General features: G+C 46.6%; 1 protein-coding gene across 1 annotated transcript in view; it reads right to left on the bottom strand.

The window, feature by feature from the left end:
- The window catches only part of CDHR3 (cadherin related family member 3), a 64577-nt gene extending 49792 nt beyond the window's left edge, over positions 1-14785 (bottom strand). Inside the window, exons 1-2 of the mRNA XM_053218616.1 lie at positions 14667-14785; positions 5563-5765 (exon numbers count right to left, since the gene is read on the bottom strand). Coding sequence (XP_053074591.1) covers positions 5563-5765; positions 14667-14712 — 249 coding nt within the window. The 5' untranslated portion in view covers positions 14713-14785. The remainder of the gene's footprint in view (positions 1-5562; positions 5766-14666) is intronic.
- Between the last annotated feature and the right edge of the window lie 1831 nt (positions 14786-16616).

Here is a 16616-nt window from a genome sequence, read left to right as displayed (position 1 = left end):
AGAAGCCCCATGACACTCCACTAAAGGGGCTCCTGCATGTGATGCCACTTTTCCTGGGAAAGAAAAATATTTAGGTGACATCCTGGTTCCATCCACTGGAGATGGAAAGCCAGGAGTTAAAACCCTGCCTGTCACTACTTGGGGTTGGTGCCTAGGCAAGTCTACTCTGAATGTAGTTAGGTTTTCTGACACTGTACTTTCCTGTGATTGCTGTTAAGTTGCATCTTGGCGTAGCACGCCATGCTAACTTTCCCAAGGCCATGTCCAAGAGTAAACAAGGGAAGGATACATCTGCAGAAATAAGGAACAATATATACTTACATCAACACCCTGTTAGTGTTTTTGTACATTTCCACACATCCTTCCACTATTGGAAACTTGTCCTCTGAATTGTGTTTTGGAAATGTGGGAGGGATACCAAGAACCAGGGATAGAGAGACATCACCAGAATCATCAGCAGGAACCCGGGAAGTCCATGATGGGAGGGTTCTCCTGAGGCTAACTGGAGGCTAGCTGGTGACCTCTCATGTCTACATGCACACTCCTGCCACCAGCTCAGACCACGGAGTGCCCAGAGTCCTTTCGGACATTTCATAAATGTCTTAATTATCCTAATGGAAGCTTTTGGTTGTTAACATGAATGGGGCCAGGCAGGCATTCAGTATCCTGTCGTGAGGAGAGCACTTAGTTCCAATCTCACTTTCATGGCTGAACTTTGGTGTGACCTTGGGGAAGTCCTGTACCTTTCCCTGATTTTGCTTCCACATGATTATAAGTAGGTAAATAATCCTCACCCTAGTTAAACAGGTGAGGTATAAGACAGGATATTATAACAAAGAATAGGGGGCAGAGTTCATTGTGAGCCGTGTTTAGCCAGGGAAGGCTTCATGGAGGCGGCTCTGGGTTTCATGTTTGACTTTGCAAGACCTGGGCTGCAGATCTGGGCTGGTTGAGTGAAGACAGCCACAGATGGGAATGAGTACGTGCAGTGGAGGGAGAAAGTGTGGAGGAGGGCTGAGAGAGACAAAGATGTAGTCTTGTCACTACTGTGAGCAGGGGTCAGCCTGGCGCCCACGTATGTAGAGATGACCTGTCTCTGCGTCTGACGCCTGTAAGGAGAGAGGCAGCATAAGCGAGGCGTCCAGAGCATAGACTCTGGAGCCAGGCTGACTGGCTTTAAAGCCCAGCCTTCCCATTCCTTAACCCATCTGTGCCTCCATTTCCCCATCTGTAAAATGGGGACATTAAGAGCATCTACTTTAGAGGGTTGTTGTAAGGATGAAATGAGTGAAGCCACGGAACACTTAGATCACTGTTTAGCACTGAGCAAGCACCCAGCAAATGAGAGCCAGAAACCGTGCAGTGAGCATTTGTCCCCCAGAGCAGCTCCCTCTGTCATGACCCATTCTGTTTCCTTGATTTAGACCCGAGCTTCCTGCTAAGCCCGGAGGCCTCTCCTGAACCCCAAGCTTGAGCAGATCCTTTACCACAATATTACCTACTGACAGCTCCGTGTCCTTGGGAACTAGCTCTGATTCCCCAGAGGAAGGAAACAATACAGTCAAAGAAAGAGTCCAAAATACTACATTTTGGAGTCAGAGGAACTGGGTTGCTACCAACACAAATGGGGGAGTTGTTTTTGCTGTTGCTACCAGCATTTATTAAGTGTTTACGTGCCGGGCTCTTGCCAAGCCATTTTGCCAAGTATCTTATTAAGTCGTGGCAACAACCACAGGTTGGTGAAGGTTCCCTGTGTTTCACGGGTAAGGAGACTAGGCCAGGGAGGGGAAGGTGCTCCAAAGGTCATTGCTGGGAGCGGTGGAGCCTCCATTTGGTTGCAGGCAATCTGGCTGCCGAGTTAGGATGAAAGACAATGTTTGGTCTCAGGTATGTTAAGTCTGAGGTCATTCTGGTCAAAGCTCAACAAATTTGCTGGTGACAGTGGGTGAGGAAATAGGAGAGTCTGGCTGAGAGAGAAAGAGGGGCAGGTGCAGGCCTCCACACGACCTCAGAGCAATGCTTGCATGCCTGCCTGGCTTCTCAGAACTATCCTTCTTCTTCTTCTTTTTAATGTTTATTTATTTTTGAGAGAGAGGTGAAAGAGAGACAGAGAGAGAGAACAAGTGGGGAAAGGGTAGAGAGAGAGGGAAACACAGAATCCAAAGCAGGCTCCAGGCTCTGAGCCATCAGCACAGACCCCAGCGTGGAGCTTGAACTCATGAACCGTGAGATGATGACTTGAGCCGAAGTTGGACTCTTAACTAACTGAGCCACCCAGGCGCCTCTCAGAGTTATCCTTCTTGCTGCTGTTATGGGAGAAAACTCCATGACTAACAATTGGCCACATGTGGCCAAATGGGGCTCTGACATCTCTCTTGCTGGGCAATAGTGGGCCAGTGCAGAGTAGGGACTGCGAGCTAGGGTTCTTGGGCCAGCTTGCCAGATCCCAAGTCTCAAGTTGGCCACCAACTAGCTAAGGGAACCTGGGCACCCTGCTCGGCCTCTCCATGCCTCCGTGCCCCACCTCTAACATGCAAATAATAGTAGTACAGCACTCATGGTCCTATTGTGAGTATTACATCAATGAATTCACAAAAAATTTAGGGGGATTCCTGGTATATGATAAATGCGCCATATACATGAGTTGTTATCATTAGATCATTGTCACATATTCTCCTTGCCTGCCCCCTGTCCCCAGAAGTCTCAGCAGCTGTGTTTGAAAGTAGAGAGGCCTGAGCTCTGGCGTGATTCAGAGGTCACCCTCCGAAAGCCCTGTACAATGAAGTCCCAAGGCCAACGGTAACCAGACCTCTGGACCAGAGACCCAAAAACCTCACCATTGGACTTCTCCTGCGGACTGTCCAGTCAGCCCAAGGAGGAGTCAGGTTCTACTGTGGTGGTAGCTCTTATGAACATTTGGGGTAGGAGAAAAGGATTTTTTTTTTATGTTTATTTATTTTGAGAGAAAGAGAGCATGCATGGGGGAAAGGCAGAGAGATGGGGAGGAAGAGAATCCCAAGCAGGCTCCACACTGTCAGCACAGAGCCCGACACAGGGCTGGATCTCATGAGCCGTGAGTCAAGAGTCAGACGCTTAACTGACTGAGCCACCCAGGCACCCCGAGAATAAGATCTTTTTGGAGGAGATAGTTGATGCCATTGGGTGGTTTCTGGGGAGAAGCAACCAATTCTTAAGAATAGCTTCAGGACTTATGAATGTGTGGCCAGTCCTAGTGCTGGCACAGAGTCCAGGAGGACACCAGGGCTGGGACAGTCCCCTGAACACTGGAGCCCACATCAGTTGAGGTGCTAATAAAATTGCCATTTCTAGAGTTCAGGAATAGGATGGAATTCTTCCTTGACTGATAGCCCTGTGTGAATCCCATCAAACATGGAAAAGGTAGGTATTTCCACCTGATTTGGGGGCTTGCCAAAACAGCAACAATGTGCATGGCAATGTAAGAAAAAAAGCCTAAGATTGGTGGTCAGGTGACCTGAGTTAAGTGCTTATTTCATCTTTAATGGCTATGTGATCTCAGACAATTCAGTTAAACTTGCCGTCTCTTTATGATCTTAGTTCTGAACTGGAATAAAGCATTTTACTTTTATTTGTTTGATTTTTTTTTTAAAGAGAGAATGCAAGCAGGGGGGATTTAAGGCTCCACACTCAGCAGAGAGCCCAATGCATGGCTCTATCCCACCACCCTCAGATCATGCCCTGAGCTGAAATTAAGAGTTGGATGCTCAACCGAGTCACCCAAGTGCCCCAGCAATAAAGCACTTTAAACAGTGATAATATCAGTGTCAGTAGTAACATCAGGAGATCAGGATGCATATCTGAAGCAGCACGGTCACCATCATCATTAAAGGCAGTAGACTATCGAGGCTAAGGGAGGGAGCTCTTAGTGGGAACAACCCAGATGTCTGTCAGTTGATGAACAGATGGGCAAAATGTGGTCTGTCCAGATGGTAGAATACGATTCAGTCACGAAAAGGAATGAAGTACTAACACACGATACAACATGGGTGACCCATGAAATTTTTTGCTTCAGGGAAACTGGCCGGTCATTAAAGACCACGTACAATGCAAATCTATTCAGAGACAATGTCCAGAATAGGCAAATCCGTTAAGACAGAAAGGAGGTTAGTGGGTGCCAGTGACTGGGGGAAATAGGAAAAGGGGAGTGACTGCTGATAGACTAGGGGTTCAATTGGGCGTGATGGGATGTCCTGAAATTAGATTGTGGTGGTGGTCTGTGAAATGCTAAAAACCACCGAATTGTACATTTTATTTTTTATTTTTATCTTTTTAAACATTTATTTTTGAGAGACAGACAGAGCGGGGGAGGGGCAGAGAGAGAGGGAGACACAGAATCCAAAGCAGGCTCCAGGCTCCGAGCTGTCAGCACAGAGCCCGATGCGGGGCTTGATCTCACGAACCATGAAATCATAACCTGAGCCGAAGTCAGACACTTAGCCCACTGAGCCACCCAGGTGCCCCCTGAATTGTACATTTTAAATGGGTGACTTCTATGATGTACACATTATATCTCAATGAAGCTGTTTATAAGACTAGTCAGAGATATGAAGTCAGGCTACCTGGGTTCTAGCTTCAGCTCAGCCACCTGAGAGCTGTGCAACCCAGGGCAAGGTATCTCATATCTCTGTTAAATTTTGCTTTGGTTTCCTGCATCTGTAAAAAGGGCTAGTAATATAAATAAAATCATTGGGTTGTTGGAAGATTACAAGAGTAAACACATGTAGAACAGGTTCCACAGTGTCCAGCCAATACCGCATGCTGTGTAAGTGCAAGCAATTGGCAGGGCTTATAGGAACAGATGAACAGCAGCTGTGGAAGATGAGCCAGATGTCAAGGGCCAGGTAGACAGGGCAGGTGAGTCACAGAACCAGCATCTGGGGCCCGGGAATGTACACTGGATACTGAGGTGAAGACCTCCTGAATGGGGTGCTGAGAATACCGTGTTCCTGCACTCTGGCCCTCAAGTCATGGCTCTTGAATGTGAATTACTGAGTCTAAATTATCCACGAGGAAACAGTCACACAGCACAGCTGCCCATTTAGACTTGGATTTCTATGAAGGGTGTGTTCTTCCATATTAAATAAGTCTCCTCATAGATTTCCTTCTGAAAAATCACAGAATTCGAGAAAAGCAGCATCACCGGACACAAGTTCATCAGCGCCTGGCTTTTGAGGAGACGAATACCCAAACTATGCCACCCAAAGAATTTAGTTACTGTCAGTACACTTCTAATGCCTGATATCATGTAAGGGCGGTTGGCAATAAGAAACAAGACTTTTATTTGTAATAAATTGGGCATTTGGTCACTGCACTGGATTGAGTGAAGAAAGAAGGTCCCAAGTGCTCTGGGGCATCTAGCACAGAGGGCTTTATGGTGCCCCAAACAGCCCTTGTGGATCTTACTAGAGGAGAGATTGAACCAGGGAAAGAGGAGGAAATGATCACTGATCTGGAATCCCATCCATCCTCAGCTTCAGGACCCCTCTTTGTGGACAACTCCCCCTGGGAGTGAGATGTGCTTGCCTCAAAGTCGGTGCCTGACAGCCAGTTCACTTTGAAGGCATCAGTGAGGGGGCTTGAGTTGATGATCAGGGGAAACCCCGGGGTCACAGGTGCCAGCGATGCTGATAAATTCACAGAAAACTTGTGCACTGAAGTCTCAGGTGGAGAATTCTCAGCCACGTTGCTTGTAGCAGGCAAATGGATTAGGCGTAGTGCTTCTGTCCCTGTGGGTTTAAGAAGGATGCAAAACAACATGAACATAAAGCCTTGTGCTGGGAAAAAGGACTTAACAGCTCGCTCTATGGTTTCAACTCGTAGCTCGGGGCAACGATGGAACCTGGTCACTCTTGCCAGGACTGGAAATGGAAATCTGAGATCTTCTGGGAGCCAAGAAAACCACCACAAAACAACCATGAAATCTGCTTTTGTCATTCTGTAAATAAAGCTGCTGCATTTCTCTTGTCTCCCCGCACCCCTTCTCTTTTCTTTGTGAAGGGCTAGAGAAACAGAAACATGATGCCTTTGGAGACGGACATTCACTTGAAGGACCTAGTCCCATCATGACTCAGGTAGTTTACAAGAGTTTATTTGCCTTGTCTGTGTCAGTGTTTGATTCAGAGGTCATCAAAAATGGGGCGATCATGATTGGCAAGCCCCCAAATCATGTTAGATCTCCTTACATCTGTAAGTAATCTCCAGGACAATTGTTTGTTATTGTTGGATGCTGGGGGCATCATGCAGAGAGGGTCAATGAGTACATCTTGATTGATACATTAACTCCCATTTCACAGACAAGAAAACGTGAGACTCAGTGAAGGCGCGTGCATTGCCTTGGACTGCATGTCAGACAGGACTTTGACAATTTAAGAGAAAGTATGCTTCTTCCAGGAAAATCCTGGGACATTCTTAGGTCTCCTCGATACTCTGCAAGATCTTGCCAATATAGAGAAGACCAGCAGCTCCTGCTCTTTCATGCTTCCATGGTGATGCTTACTCAGGGTGTGGGGGGGGGGGGGGGTGAAAATTGTCCTGCCCCAAAAAAACCCATGTTCACTCAGAACCTCAGGATGTACCTGATTTGGAAATAGAGTCTTTGCAGATTAACTGGTTAAGAGGAGATCATTCCAGATTAGGGAGGGCCCTGACCCACCAAATGATGTCCTTATAAGAAGAGGACAGAACACAGAGACACAGGAGGAAGAAAAGCATGTTATGCTAGAGGCAGGAATTGAACTAATGCATCTACAAGCCAAGGAGAAGCAAGCAAGCACCAAAAGCTAGGAAGCACACATGGAACAGATCTTCTTCAGAGTTTCTAGAAGGAACCAACCCTGTCCCCACCTTGACCTCAGACCTCTGACCTCCTGAACTATCGGCATTTCAGTTCCTGTTGTTCTAAGCCATCCACTGTGTGGTAGTTCACTGTGACAGCTCTAGGAACTCAGTACACTTCTCCAGTTGCCAAATAAGTGCATAAGGTAAAATCCTTTCTCTCATTTACTCCTCGAAACAATCCTCTCGCATAGGCATTAATGTCACCATTTTACAGATGAGGAAACTGAGCTGAATAATAACAAGTAACAGAACCAAACTTTATGCTGAAGTTAGCCCTGGGAGACCTTTAGCCCTGGGAGACGAACCACCTGGAATTCTGGGAGGAAGTACAGGGGGCAGTAAGAGGATCAGTCCTACCAAAAGGTGTACAACTTCTAGAAACAAACCAGCTGTGGAAAAATGCTGGCTTTTGTAAGAGAATGTTTTTATTTCAAAATTGGGGGCGGGGCTTCAGAGAAGTAGATGCAAATGTAGGAAAAATGGAAATATAAACATACTGATACAGGCTTTCATAAATCTGAAATCATTGGGGCACCTGGGTGGCTCAGTCGGTTAAGTGTCCGACTTTGGCTCAGGTCATGATCTCACGGTTCGTGAGTTCGAGCCCCGCGTCAGACTCTGTGCTGACAGCTCAGAGCCTGGAGCCTGCTTCGGATTCTGTGTCTCCCTCTCTCTTTCTTCCCCACTCACACTGTCTCTCTCTCCCTCTCTCTCTCTCTCTCTCTCTCTCAAAAATAAATAAACATTAAAAAAATTAAAAAATAAATCTAAAATCATCTTAGTTTAGAGACTAAAATACATTGTACACAAGTTATTTTTGATTGCAGGATTAGCCAGTTTTATGGACAAGCACTGTGCAAGGGCTCAGAAAAAACAGCTGAGGTTTAGGGTAATATGGATATGGATAGATTTTTTTTTTAAATCTGTCAAAATGACTTTAATATTATAGCATTCTTGTAATAAAAATTCGGAGTAAGGGGTACCTAAGTGGCTCAGTTCCTTGAGTGTCCCGACTCTTGATTTAGGCTCAGGTCATGACCCCAGGGGTCAGAGGTCAGGGTCAGGTCATGGAGCCTGCTTGAGATTCTGTCTCTCCCTCTCTCTCTCTCTCTCTCTCTCTCTCTGCCCCTCCCCGCCTCTTAAAAAATGGAGAGCAAAATAGTAAGCTTGGAATATTTAGAGGCAAAGAGTTCCCAAAAATAGTTTTTTTATTTAAAAAAAAAATTTTTTTTTAACGTTTGTTTATTTTTGAGACAGAGAGAGACAGAGTATGAACGGGGGAGGGTCAGAGAGAGAGGGAGACATAGAATCTGAAACAGGCTCCAGGCTCTGAGCCATCAGCACAGATGCCTGACGCGGGGCTTGAACTCATGAACCGCGAGATCATGACCTGAGCTGAAGTCGGATGCTTAACCGACTGAGACACCCAGGCGCCCCCAAAAATAGTTTTTTTAAATGAGCAAATTAATCAATTGCTTTGGTGCTTAAGTTATTTTAGGCATAATTCCCTCTTGCTCTCTTTTCCCACAGTGGAAAATCACCAGGGCCCCCCTCCCCGTCCCCAGCTGTTCACCGGTGTTTCCTCTGTTCAGCAAGACAAGGGTAGTCCTAATAAGTAAAATGAAAGGTTGCCAATTTCAAGGGACCCCACCCCCCACCTTCGCCTGCTCCTTCCCACTCACCCCAGTAACCTGGGCCTCTCCAGTCAAGAGGAAGGAAGCTTCTGCTAGTATTTAAGCAAAGCTAGAACTCCCTCAGTTTTTCTCCAGAGCAGCCTGCAGTTAGGGTGTGCCCAAATGAATAGACTGAAAACAAGTAGCCACTTGCTTTTTCTAAGCTCCCACTCATCAGGCGTTGTGTAGGCTTTCCTGCCTGATCTCAGCTGTTCTAAACACAATCCTGCCATGTAGGTATTACCATCACCATTCTGCACATCTGTGATTGCACTCAGTAAGGGGCTGTGGCAGGCCTGGATCACTGCCTCTGGATCTTCTAGATGACAGATGGTACATACCAACTACAGACCGTCTGTCACGTGCCCGTCGGGTGACCATGCACGTAAGGCACCATGCATCCTAATGGTGCTGGGGCCTGGTAAGAAATTGGCCCCTCCACCCAGATGTTAGATGTGGCGATGCAATCTCTAAGAGGCTGTTTGGGGGAACAGCATAAAGAATCGTGCTGGGGTATTAGCTTGACATGGGCTCAGGGTGTGAGAGGCTTGCTAGGTGCCACTCGGGGCTTTCCACAGCCTCGCCCTGAACAGGCAGCTTACCATGGCCACCAACCTTGGCGCGACTCCTCTGATGAACTGAGAAGACCGGTCAAGCCGTGCTCTTCAAATATCTCCCACTGATATCATTTAGTTTGCTTTGCAGAGAGTGTTTCCACTGATCTTGTTGTGTTCATTTTAACTTTGATAAGCCCTGGGTTCTGGAAACTAATTCCATGAAAGAACCAGCCTTCCAAACCCAGGCACCTGACTCCAAGCACAAGTCTCTTTGCACAGCCGCACACTGCCCCCTCCTATTGTAGAGCTTTCATACTCCTCCGTGAATGGTCATATTTTACAAGGTAGTGAGGGAGATATTTTGAAGGGGGAAGGACAGAGGGAAGGTTAGAAGCCAGGGAAAGGCTCTCCCTAAGACACCACGCGCTTGCCTTCTGAAGCTGGTCTTCCAAACTTTCTCTGGCGGTCTGAGCAAGAAAGAGGCTTTAATGGAATTTGACTTACACATGCATCTTAATTAAGGATCAAATTAGAATTGCTTGAAGCATACACTTTGAAAAAGAAAGAACACGCAGAAGATTTATTATCAGTCACAGAGCCCACTGAAACATCTTGCTTGGGGTTGGGATCTGGATGGATGATGTGCTCACTTGTTTCGAAATGAGCCAAAGCGCTGCCTTGCCAGATATGGACCAACAAGGCCTCCTCCTGGAAGCCCGTGTTGGAATAATTAAGGCCTCTGCAGCCTCAGTTGTGGGGGAAGAAGCTGGCCACCCTGGGCCTCCGACACGAAAGTGACCGTGTGGTTCAGGAAGCGTGGGTGATGCCATCTTCTCCCTCCAGGAACACAGCTGCTCTCACAGTGTGATTTCAATACAGGGCAGTCCTTGCCTGAGACCGTCACTCAGTAAGTACCTTTTCTTTCTCTCCACTAGCTAATCAAAATGGTAGGGAGAGAGATCAAGGAGTGTTGTGAAAAAAGAATGAGATTTGGAGTTGGAGCTCTTGCTTCAAGTTTGAGCTTTGCCACTACTTAACGTGTGACCTTGGGCTGGTCCCTTAACTTCTCTGGGGCCCTCTGTCCACTTCTATCTCTCAGGGCTATGGTGCTGCACTATGGTAGCCATTAAACAGAGTTCAATTGCTAAACAAGACTCAGAAGCCGAGAGAGAACGCTTGCAAATCTACAGTTGATTACAGAAAAAGGAGGCAGTATAGCAACAACATTAAGTGAATATCTGCACCAGGACTAAAGGTGGCCTCATGTCTTGAGGATCAGAGAGGCCAGGCACCAGCTTTTTTCATCCTGTTTTCCCTAAGGGTCATAATAGAATGCACTTGCTCAGATCAGAGACCACTGACGTATCTAATGATACCTCACAACCTGGGAACCCCAAATAGAGTCTCCACTGGACATTTTTCTATTCTGTTGGTCATGTAGGCACCATCTTGTTATATATAACCAGCTTGCACAACAGGGTCTTCCAAGCCAGGTGCAAATCATCAATCTCACTGTTGTCAATAAACAATGCTTGCAGGCCCATACAAATAATTCGGAAACTCCCAGGACCCATGGGAGCGGCACCGTTAATCAATGTGCTTCTTGCCTTGAGCAGAGGTCAGTTCTGTGCAGGAACTTCAGTGAAGCAACTCAGGCTAATTCCAGGCCTACAAGATTTCACTCTCACAGCAAAGATACCATACACTGAAAACGCATATACTCGCCAAACCATCAAGCATTATAGAATATTGTTTCAGTATATGCAATGTCTTCCTGTGCCTTTAATTTCCAAGATGTATACCTCCCTAGATGGGATTCTCACCTGTCTTCTTTGGGGAGCTGATCCATGCCAAGCAAGGCTAATAATAGCAGGGAGCCCTGAGTAAGACACAGAAGAAAAGATGGTGACTCTACTCGCGATTCTGGAAATTACACTGGGCCACAAGTAGCAGGAGAAAGATGTGTGTGTCTCAGAGCAACCCTCTGGTGCTGGCCCGAGAAGGCTGGTTTCTGGCAAACCTCTTCCAATTCCATGGGGGTGGAAATACAGATGGATTCCAGAGACTAAGTTCTTGAACTTGAGAGAGGAAGACAACCAGATTGCCATGGGAAGGAGGTAGGGGGAGTGCCGAGAGGAGGAACACCTTTTGTTCCTCTAAGGTTGACTCTACACAGGAAAGTGATGTTATAGAAGAAGTAGAAGCCTTTTACAATGTTTGTTGGTTCCCATATATCAGATTGATCAGCCAACGGAAAGACTTTCAGGGGATGGGCTCCATGTTCCTGCCTTTTGAAATGATGAGAGCATTAATAATGAAAGGTTGCACCCAGTTCCTCAAGGAGCCTGAGACAGTGAGCCTTAGTCCGCTTTTTGACTTCCCAGCACTGCCTAGCACAAGATCAGGAGCAATGGCCAGCCTGGGGGGTCTTCCTAGAGAGACATGAACTAGCCTCATGCCTGGTGCTCTGCGGAGAAGATTCAAGTCAATGGCACTGGTACCTTTTTCACGTTCATGTGGATCTTCCAGCTACCAAGGAACCCTTCTTTCATTAAACACCCTGGAATTTTTAATCCCCAAGAGAGTAACAAAAATGTTACTTCCCTCGAAGAACTTTCTCAAAATGTAGACAACTTTCAGCGGGCAGTGGATTTGAATACACAGAGGAACCCTTGCTAAGTCCTCCAGCTTCAGGAATGGCGTGTGGTCTTTTGGTACTGATAGAACCCGAAGACTGTTTCATCTCAACTCTTTTCCACCGGCGTGCTTGGGAGGTTTGTCTGCTTTATGTTCTCGTGGGGCTTTCCTCTGTAAGACGTCGTGGGAGTGCGACACCGTAACATCTGTAGCATCCTGAAGAGAAACTGTTTGATTTCTCTCATCTTAACAGGGGGTGGGAAGGACAGAAGCTAATTTAAATGACAGTACAAGCAGCATCTGATCTAAATTTCTGTGTTGTGGGGGAAGGTATCAGTAAATGCATGTGTGTGTGTGGGGGGGGGGGGGGGAAGACCCAGAAAGGGATGATGATCCATGAAAACAACAAATATTTATTGGATCCCTTATATATGTATGTGACATGCGGGGACCACACAGCAGTAAGAGATACAAAACCTGTTATTGCAGGGCTGACATTCCCCTTGAGGAAACACGACAAACACATAATGGATGAATTCTAGAATAACTCATACTACCTTTTGTCAAGCATTCATTTCGTGTGGGGCACTGTGTTCAAACCTTGGCATACATCCCATGTGTGGGCAAGAGGAGCTCCACGGTACAGTGGGAAGAGTACCCACCAGGAGTCAGGGCAATCCAGGCGGGCTCTCTGGAGGAGGTGGAGCTTGACTTGGGTGTTAGAGGATGCAGAGAAGTTAGACCAAATGAGAGGAAAGAGGATATTGTTTGAGATTATTATGGTGATGCCTGCTTCCAACACCCTGAAAGCGGGTGCCAGTGTGGCTGCCTCCCCCCCCCCTCCAATGTGACTCTAGTGTTTGAGAGGGAGGATAAGAATTGGGTTCTCAGACTCACAAAAGAAGGTGAGAGGGAAATAGTCTGCATCACAGCAGACCTTCCAAAAACCAAGATTTTCCCTTTGGAAGCAAAAGCGTGGTACAGTGCATGGTCTTTTGGAGATGGGGGTGGGGGTGGGGGTTGAGTGTGGTTTTGATAAGAAATTTCAAGTATTTATTGCAAACCTTTGTGATCTGTCCCTTTCACACGTCCAATAATAAGATTCCAAATGATCATATCCACTATGAGACGTTGGGTTCTTGCTAAATTCACTCTTTCCTCAATGGCAATGTCACCTCTTAACTCAAATGATTGTGGTCCTAGAAGCCTATATTTCTGAGAAAATCTCAAATGTTTACTTCAAGTGAGAGTCTGAGCTGCTCAAGACCCAGCCTCACAGTCCCTCTACCAAGTAGAAAATCTCAAGATTCAAGAGGGTTCAATTAGAGGAAACCCAGTCATTTATTTATGTTATTAACAGACCAAAAGGGAATGTTAAATGGTCATTTCCATAAATCTGGAAAAAGCATTTGATTTAAAAACTATTTTGATTTAGAAATAAATACCTGAAAAAAGAATAAAAGTTATCTCCTTAACATGTAAAACATTTCTGATTCACACCGAAAGTTAACATCATCCTTAATGGGGAATAAGACAAGAATGTACACTCTTTTTTTTTTTTAAGTTTATTTATTTATTTTGAGAGAGAGAGAGAGAGAGAGCACAAGCAGGGAAGGGCAGAGAAAGAGGGAGAGAGAGAGAGAATCCCAAGCAGGCCCCGAGCTGTCGGTGCAGTACCTGATGTGGTGTCCAGTTTCATGAGATCATGACCTGAGCTGAAATCAAGAGTCAGACACTTAACTGACTGAACCACCCAAGCGCCCCAACTTATCATTGTTTAACAACAGCGTGAAGGTACGGGCCTGGTAATTAGATAAGAGAAATAAATACAAAATAGAAAAATAGGCAAGGAAGAATATAACTGTTGATTATTTTCAAAACCTAGAAAATGCATGAGAGTCACCTGGAAAACCATTACAAATAATCAGGTACGTCATTAGTAGGGTTTGATCCATTGTACAACAATCAGTTAAAACATACAAGAGAAGATAAGATTCCTTCCACAAATATAGAAAAAGGAGAAGGAAAAGAAAGAACTAGAAGGAAACATAATCATAATCAGAATGTGCAAGATCCCTGTGAAGGAAATCTTAAAATAATCTGGAGGAAAACAAAGACTTAAACAACTGTCTAGAACAGTTGAACAGGAAGGCTCACATCATACGTAATAAGCATTACCATTTACTAAGCATTTGCCACTCCTCTCAGTGTGTTCCTGCATAACTCATCAAATATGTAAATTATCCCTAAATTAATCTGCAAATTTCACATGATTGAATTCCACACATTCTGCATATACTACCTATTCAAAAATAAGATTTAATTTAAAAAGCTCAATTTCCATAATCCAAGCTGACAACATTAAAGAGATCACCCGGGATTCTTGAAGCTCTTGAATAAGGAAGAGGGACTACAAGAAGCAGTAGGTTCAATCCTTGGTGCTTCATCCGAAGACATTGTCTTTGCTCAAGATGAAGACAATGGCCCCTTGATACCTCAGTTTTCCCATAGGATGATCTGCCAACTTCAAGTTGCCCCCACAAGACTCCAGAGAAAGGCCAGAGTCTCCACAAAGACTGACTTGACATACGCACAAAGCTCTGTAGTGAAAACCATTCTTCCAACCTTACACCCTGGAAGGACAGGCACAGGCCAGTTACCAAGGGGAGGAAATGAAGTCTGCACAGAGACTAGACTTTAGACTGGAGACTAGACTGTAGCTTCTTTTGGTGTGCCCCCTTCCCAGAGCACCTGCCCAGCCTCCTCAGGCTCCCCATCATTGCATTATCTCGTTCGCCAGTGCCAATAAGCCCACCATTGAGCAAGACCTCCCAGATGCAATTTCCTCCTCAGGGACGTTATCACTCAGTGGTATCATGCAAACAGAGAGCAGCCCAAACAAGGGACAAAATGGAGCTCCTACCTGACATGGCATCCAGGAGAACCAGAAGAAAAACTGCCCCCTGCATACTGGATAGTTCACTTCTGTATGCACTTCCAGGATATTACCCAGTAGCTGAATCCTGCCGGAGACCCAACATTTATTCCAAATGCCACTCATCTTCCCTTCCTGGCTTTGTTGCCATGTGAGAAAGCAAACAGAGGCTTTGGTGGTAGCTCGGGGAGACTAAACACCACAGGACTGTTTGTTCTTTGATTACCTGCTTCTGTGACCGCATGGTTACCCAAGAGGCCAACCAGCCAGCCCTGGTGAGCTCAGAGTCCCTCTTAAAATTCTACACCCACCGTGTGTCTTGACAGAGAGCCCAAAAGAGAAGTGGAAAGAGCAAAGAAAGCAGAGACACAGAGATGATGCTAAAAGCTGGGCATACGCATAGACATCCATGATAGTCTCAGCCGCCCTATAACCAGATGTCTTATCATTCTTTTTCTTTTTTAATTTTTAAAATGTTTAAATTTTTCTTTTTATTTTGAGAGAGAGGGCAAGCAGGGGAGGGACAGAGAGAGAGGGAGAGAGAATCCCAAGCAGGCTCCTTGCTGTCAGTGCAGAGCCCGACGTGGGGCTCCAACTCATCAAATTCACAAACCACGAGATCACGACCTGAGCCGAAGTCAGACACTTAATTGAACCACCCAGGCTCCCCAGGCATCTTGTCATCCTTGGAGGCAGGGTAGTGAATTGGGACTTTTTCTGCTGCCCTGAATTGATGAGTAGGGCTCTGAGTTGGGACCAGACCCTTCTCAAGGCAGACTGGCTGCGATAGACCTGGCCCTTTGACTGCATCCATAACCACCGTCCCTCTAGCCCTCAACGTGGTTTGTGGACGAAGATTCCTGGAGTAGTGAGGCAGACTTCCGCCCACTGGGAGTGATGTGGCCCATCCCTTGGGGCCAGGTGCTGCCCTATATGGTGCTTTCATGCCCCATGTGGCCCCATGCTAGGCTCCAAGGCGTGGTGAGCAAAACACAGTCGGGCTGGAGTCCAGAGAAGTTCAGAGGAGGAGCAGCGGCAGGACAAGTGTGGGGCTGGCGCGGCCCGACCTCTCGGTGTGGTGCAGTGAGAACAGTAGTTGACATAGCGAAAGGAAGCCAGACTTAGACCCTCCCTCCTGCTCCTCACACCCGAGAACTGCCTGTGGCAGGAGGGGGCCCAGCAGCCCAAGGCTGGTGGCCCGAGTGGGGGGGGGGGGCATTCCCCACAAGTAAACCAGCATTTGGCTACTCGGAGGTCACCCCTGGCCAGTTAGTCAGTATGAGCCCGAGGAAGGCCACAACCAATCGAGAGAGACAGAACGAGGCCAGCTAGGGGGACTCACACATCCCTTTCCCTCCACCTCCTCGGAATCCTGCCCCAGCACAAAGGGAGGAGGCCTGACCACACCTCATGTCCAGGCCCCAAACTCTCAGAATCCCAGCTCCGGCTTCAACAACCTTGAAATGAAACTTGAGTCAAGTTGGGGCTCCTGGGGCACTCAGTCAGTTAGGCATCCGACTTCAGCTCAGGTCAGGATCTCAGCTCATGGGTTTGAGCCCCACATGGGGCTCTGTGCTGACAACTCAGAGCCTGGAGGCAGCTTCGGAGTCTGTGTCTCCCTCGCTCTCTTTGCCCCTCCCCCCCTCACATTGTCTCTCTCTTTCTCTCTGTCAAATAAATAGACATTAAAAAAAAAGAAAGAAACTTAAGTCAAGTTTGAGATGGAAGTAAAGTCTATGATGGACTGAATAATAGAAGTGACCTGGAAGAAAGACCTTAAGGGAGATTTAATGGAGGCCAGTAAACGTGTTAGTTCATACGCCCCTGAACCGAGGTTGCTCTATGAACTGCTTGCAGCCTCTTCTGGGCACAAGGAGACGAGGACTCATAAGGCTAAGTGACCTGCCCCTGGTCAAGCTGCCAGTCAGTGGTCAGGCT

The sequence above is a fragment of the Acinonyx jubatus genome, chromosome A2 (genome assembly GCF_027475565.1).
Source record: "Acinonyx jubatus isolate Ajub_Pintada_27869175 chromosome A2, VMU_Ajub_asm_v1.0, whole genome shotgun sequence".
Taxonomy (NCBI): domain Eukaryota; kingdom Metazoa; phylum Chordata; class Mammalia; order Carnivora; family Felidae; genus Acinonyx; species Acinonyx jubatus.
This window is presented reverse-complemented; position numbering and strand designations above follow the sequence as displayed.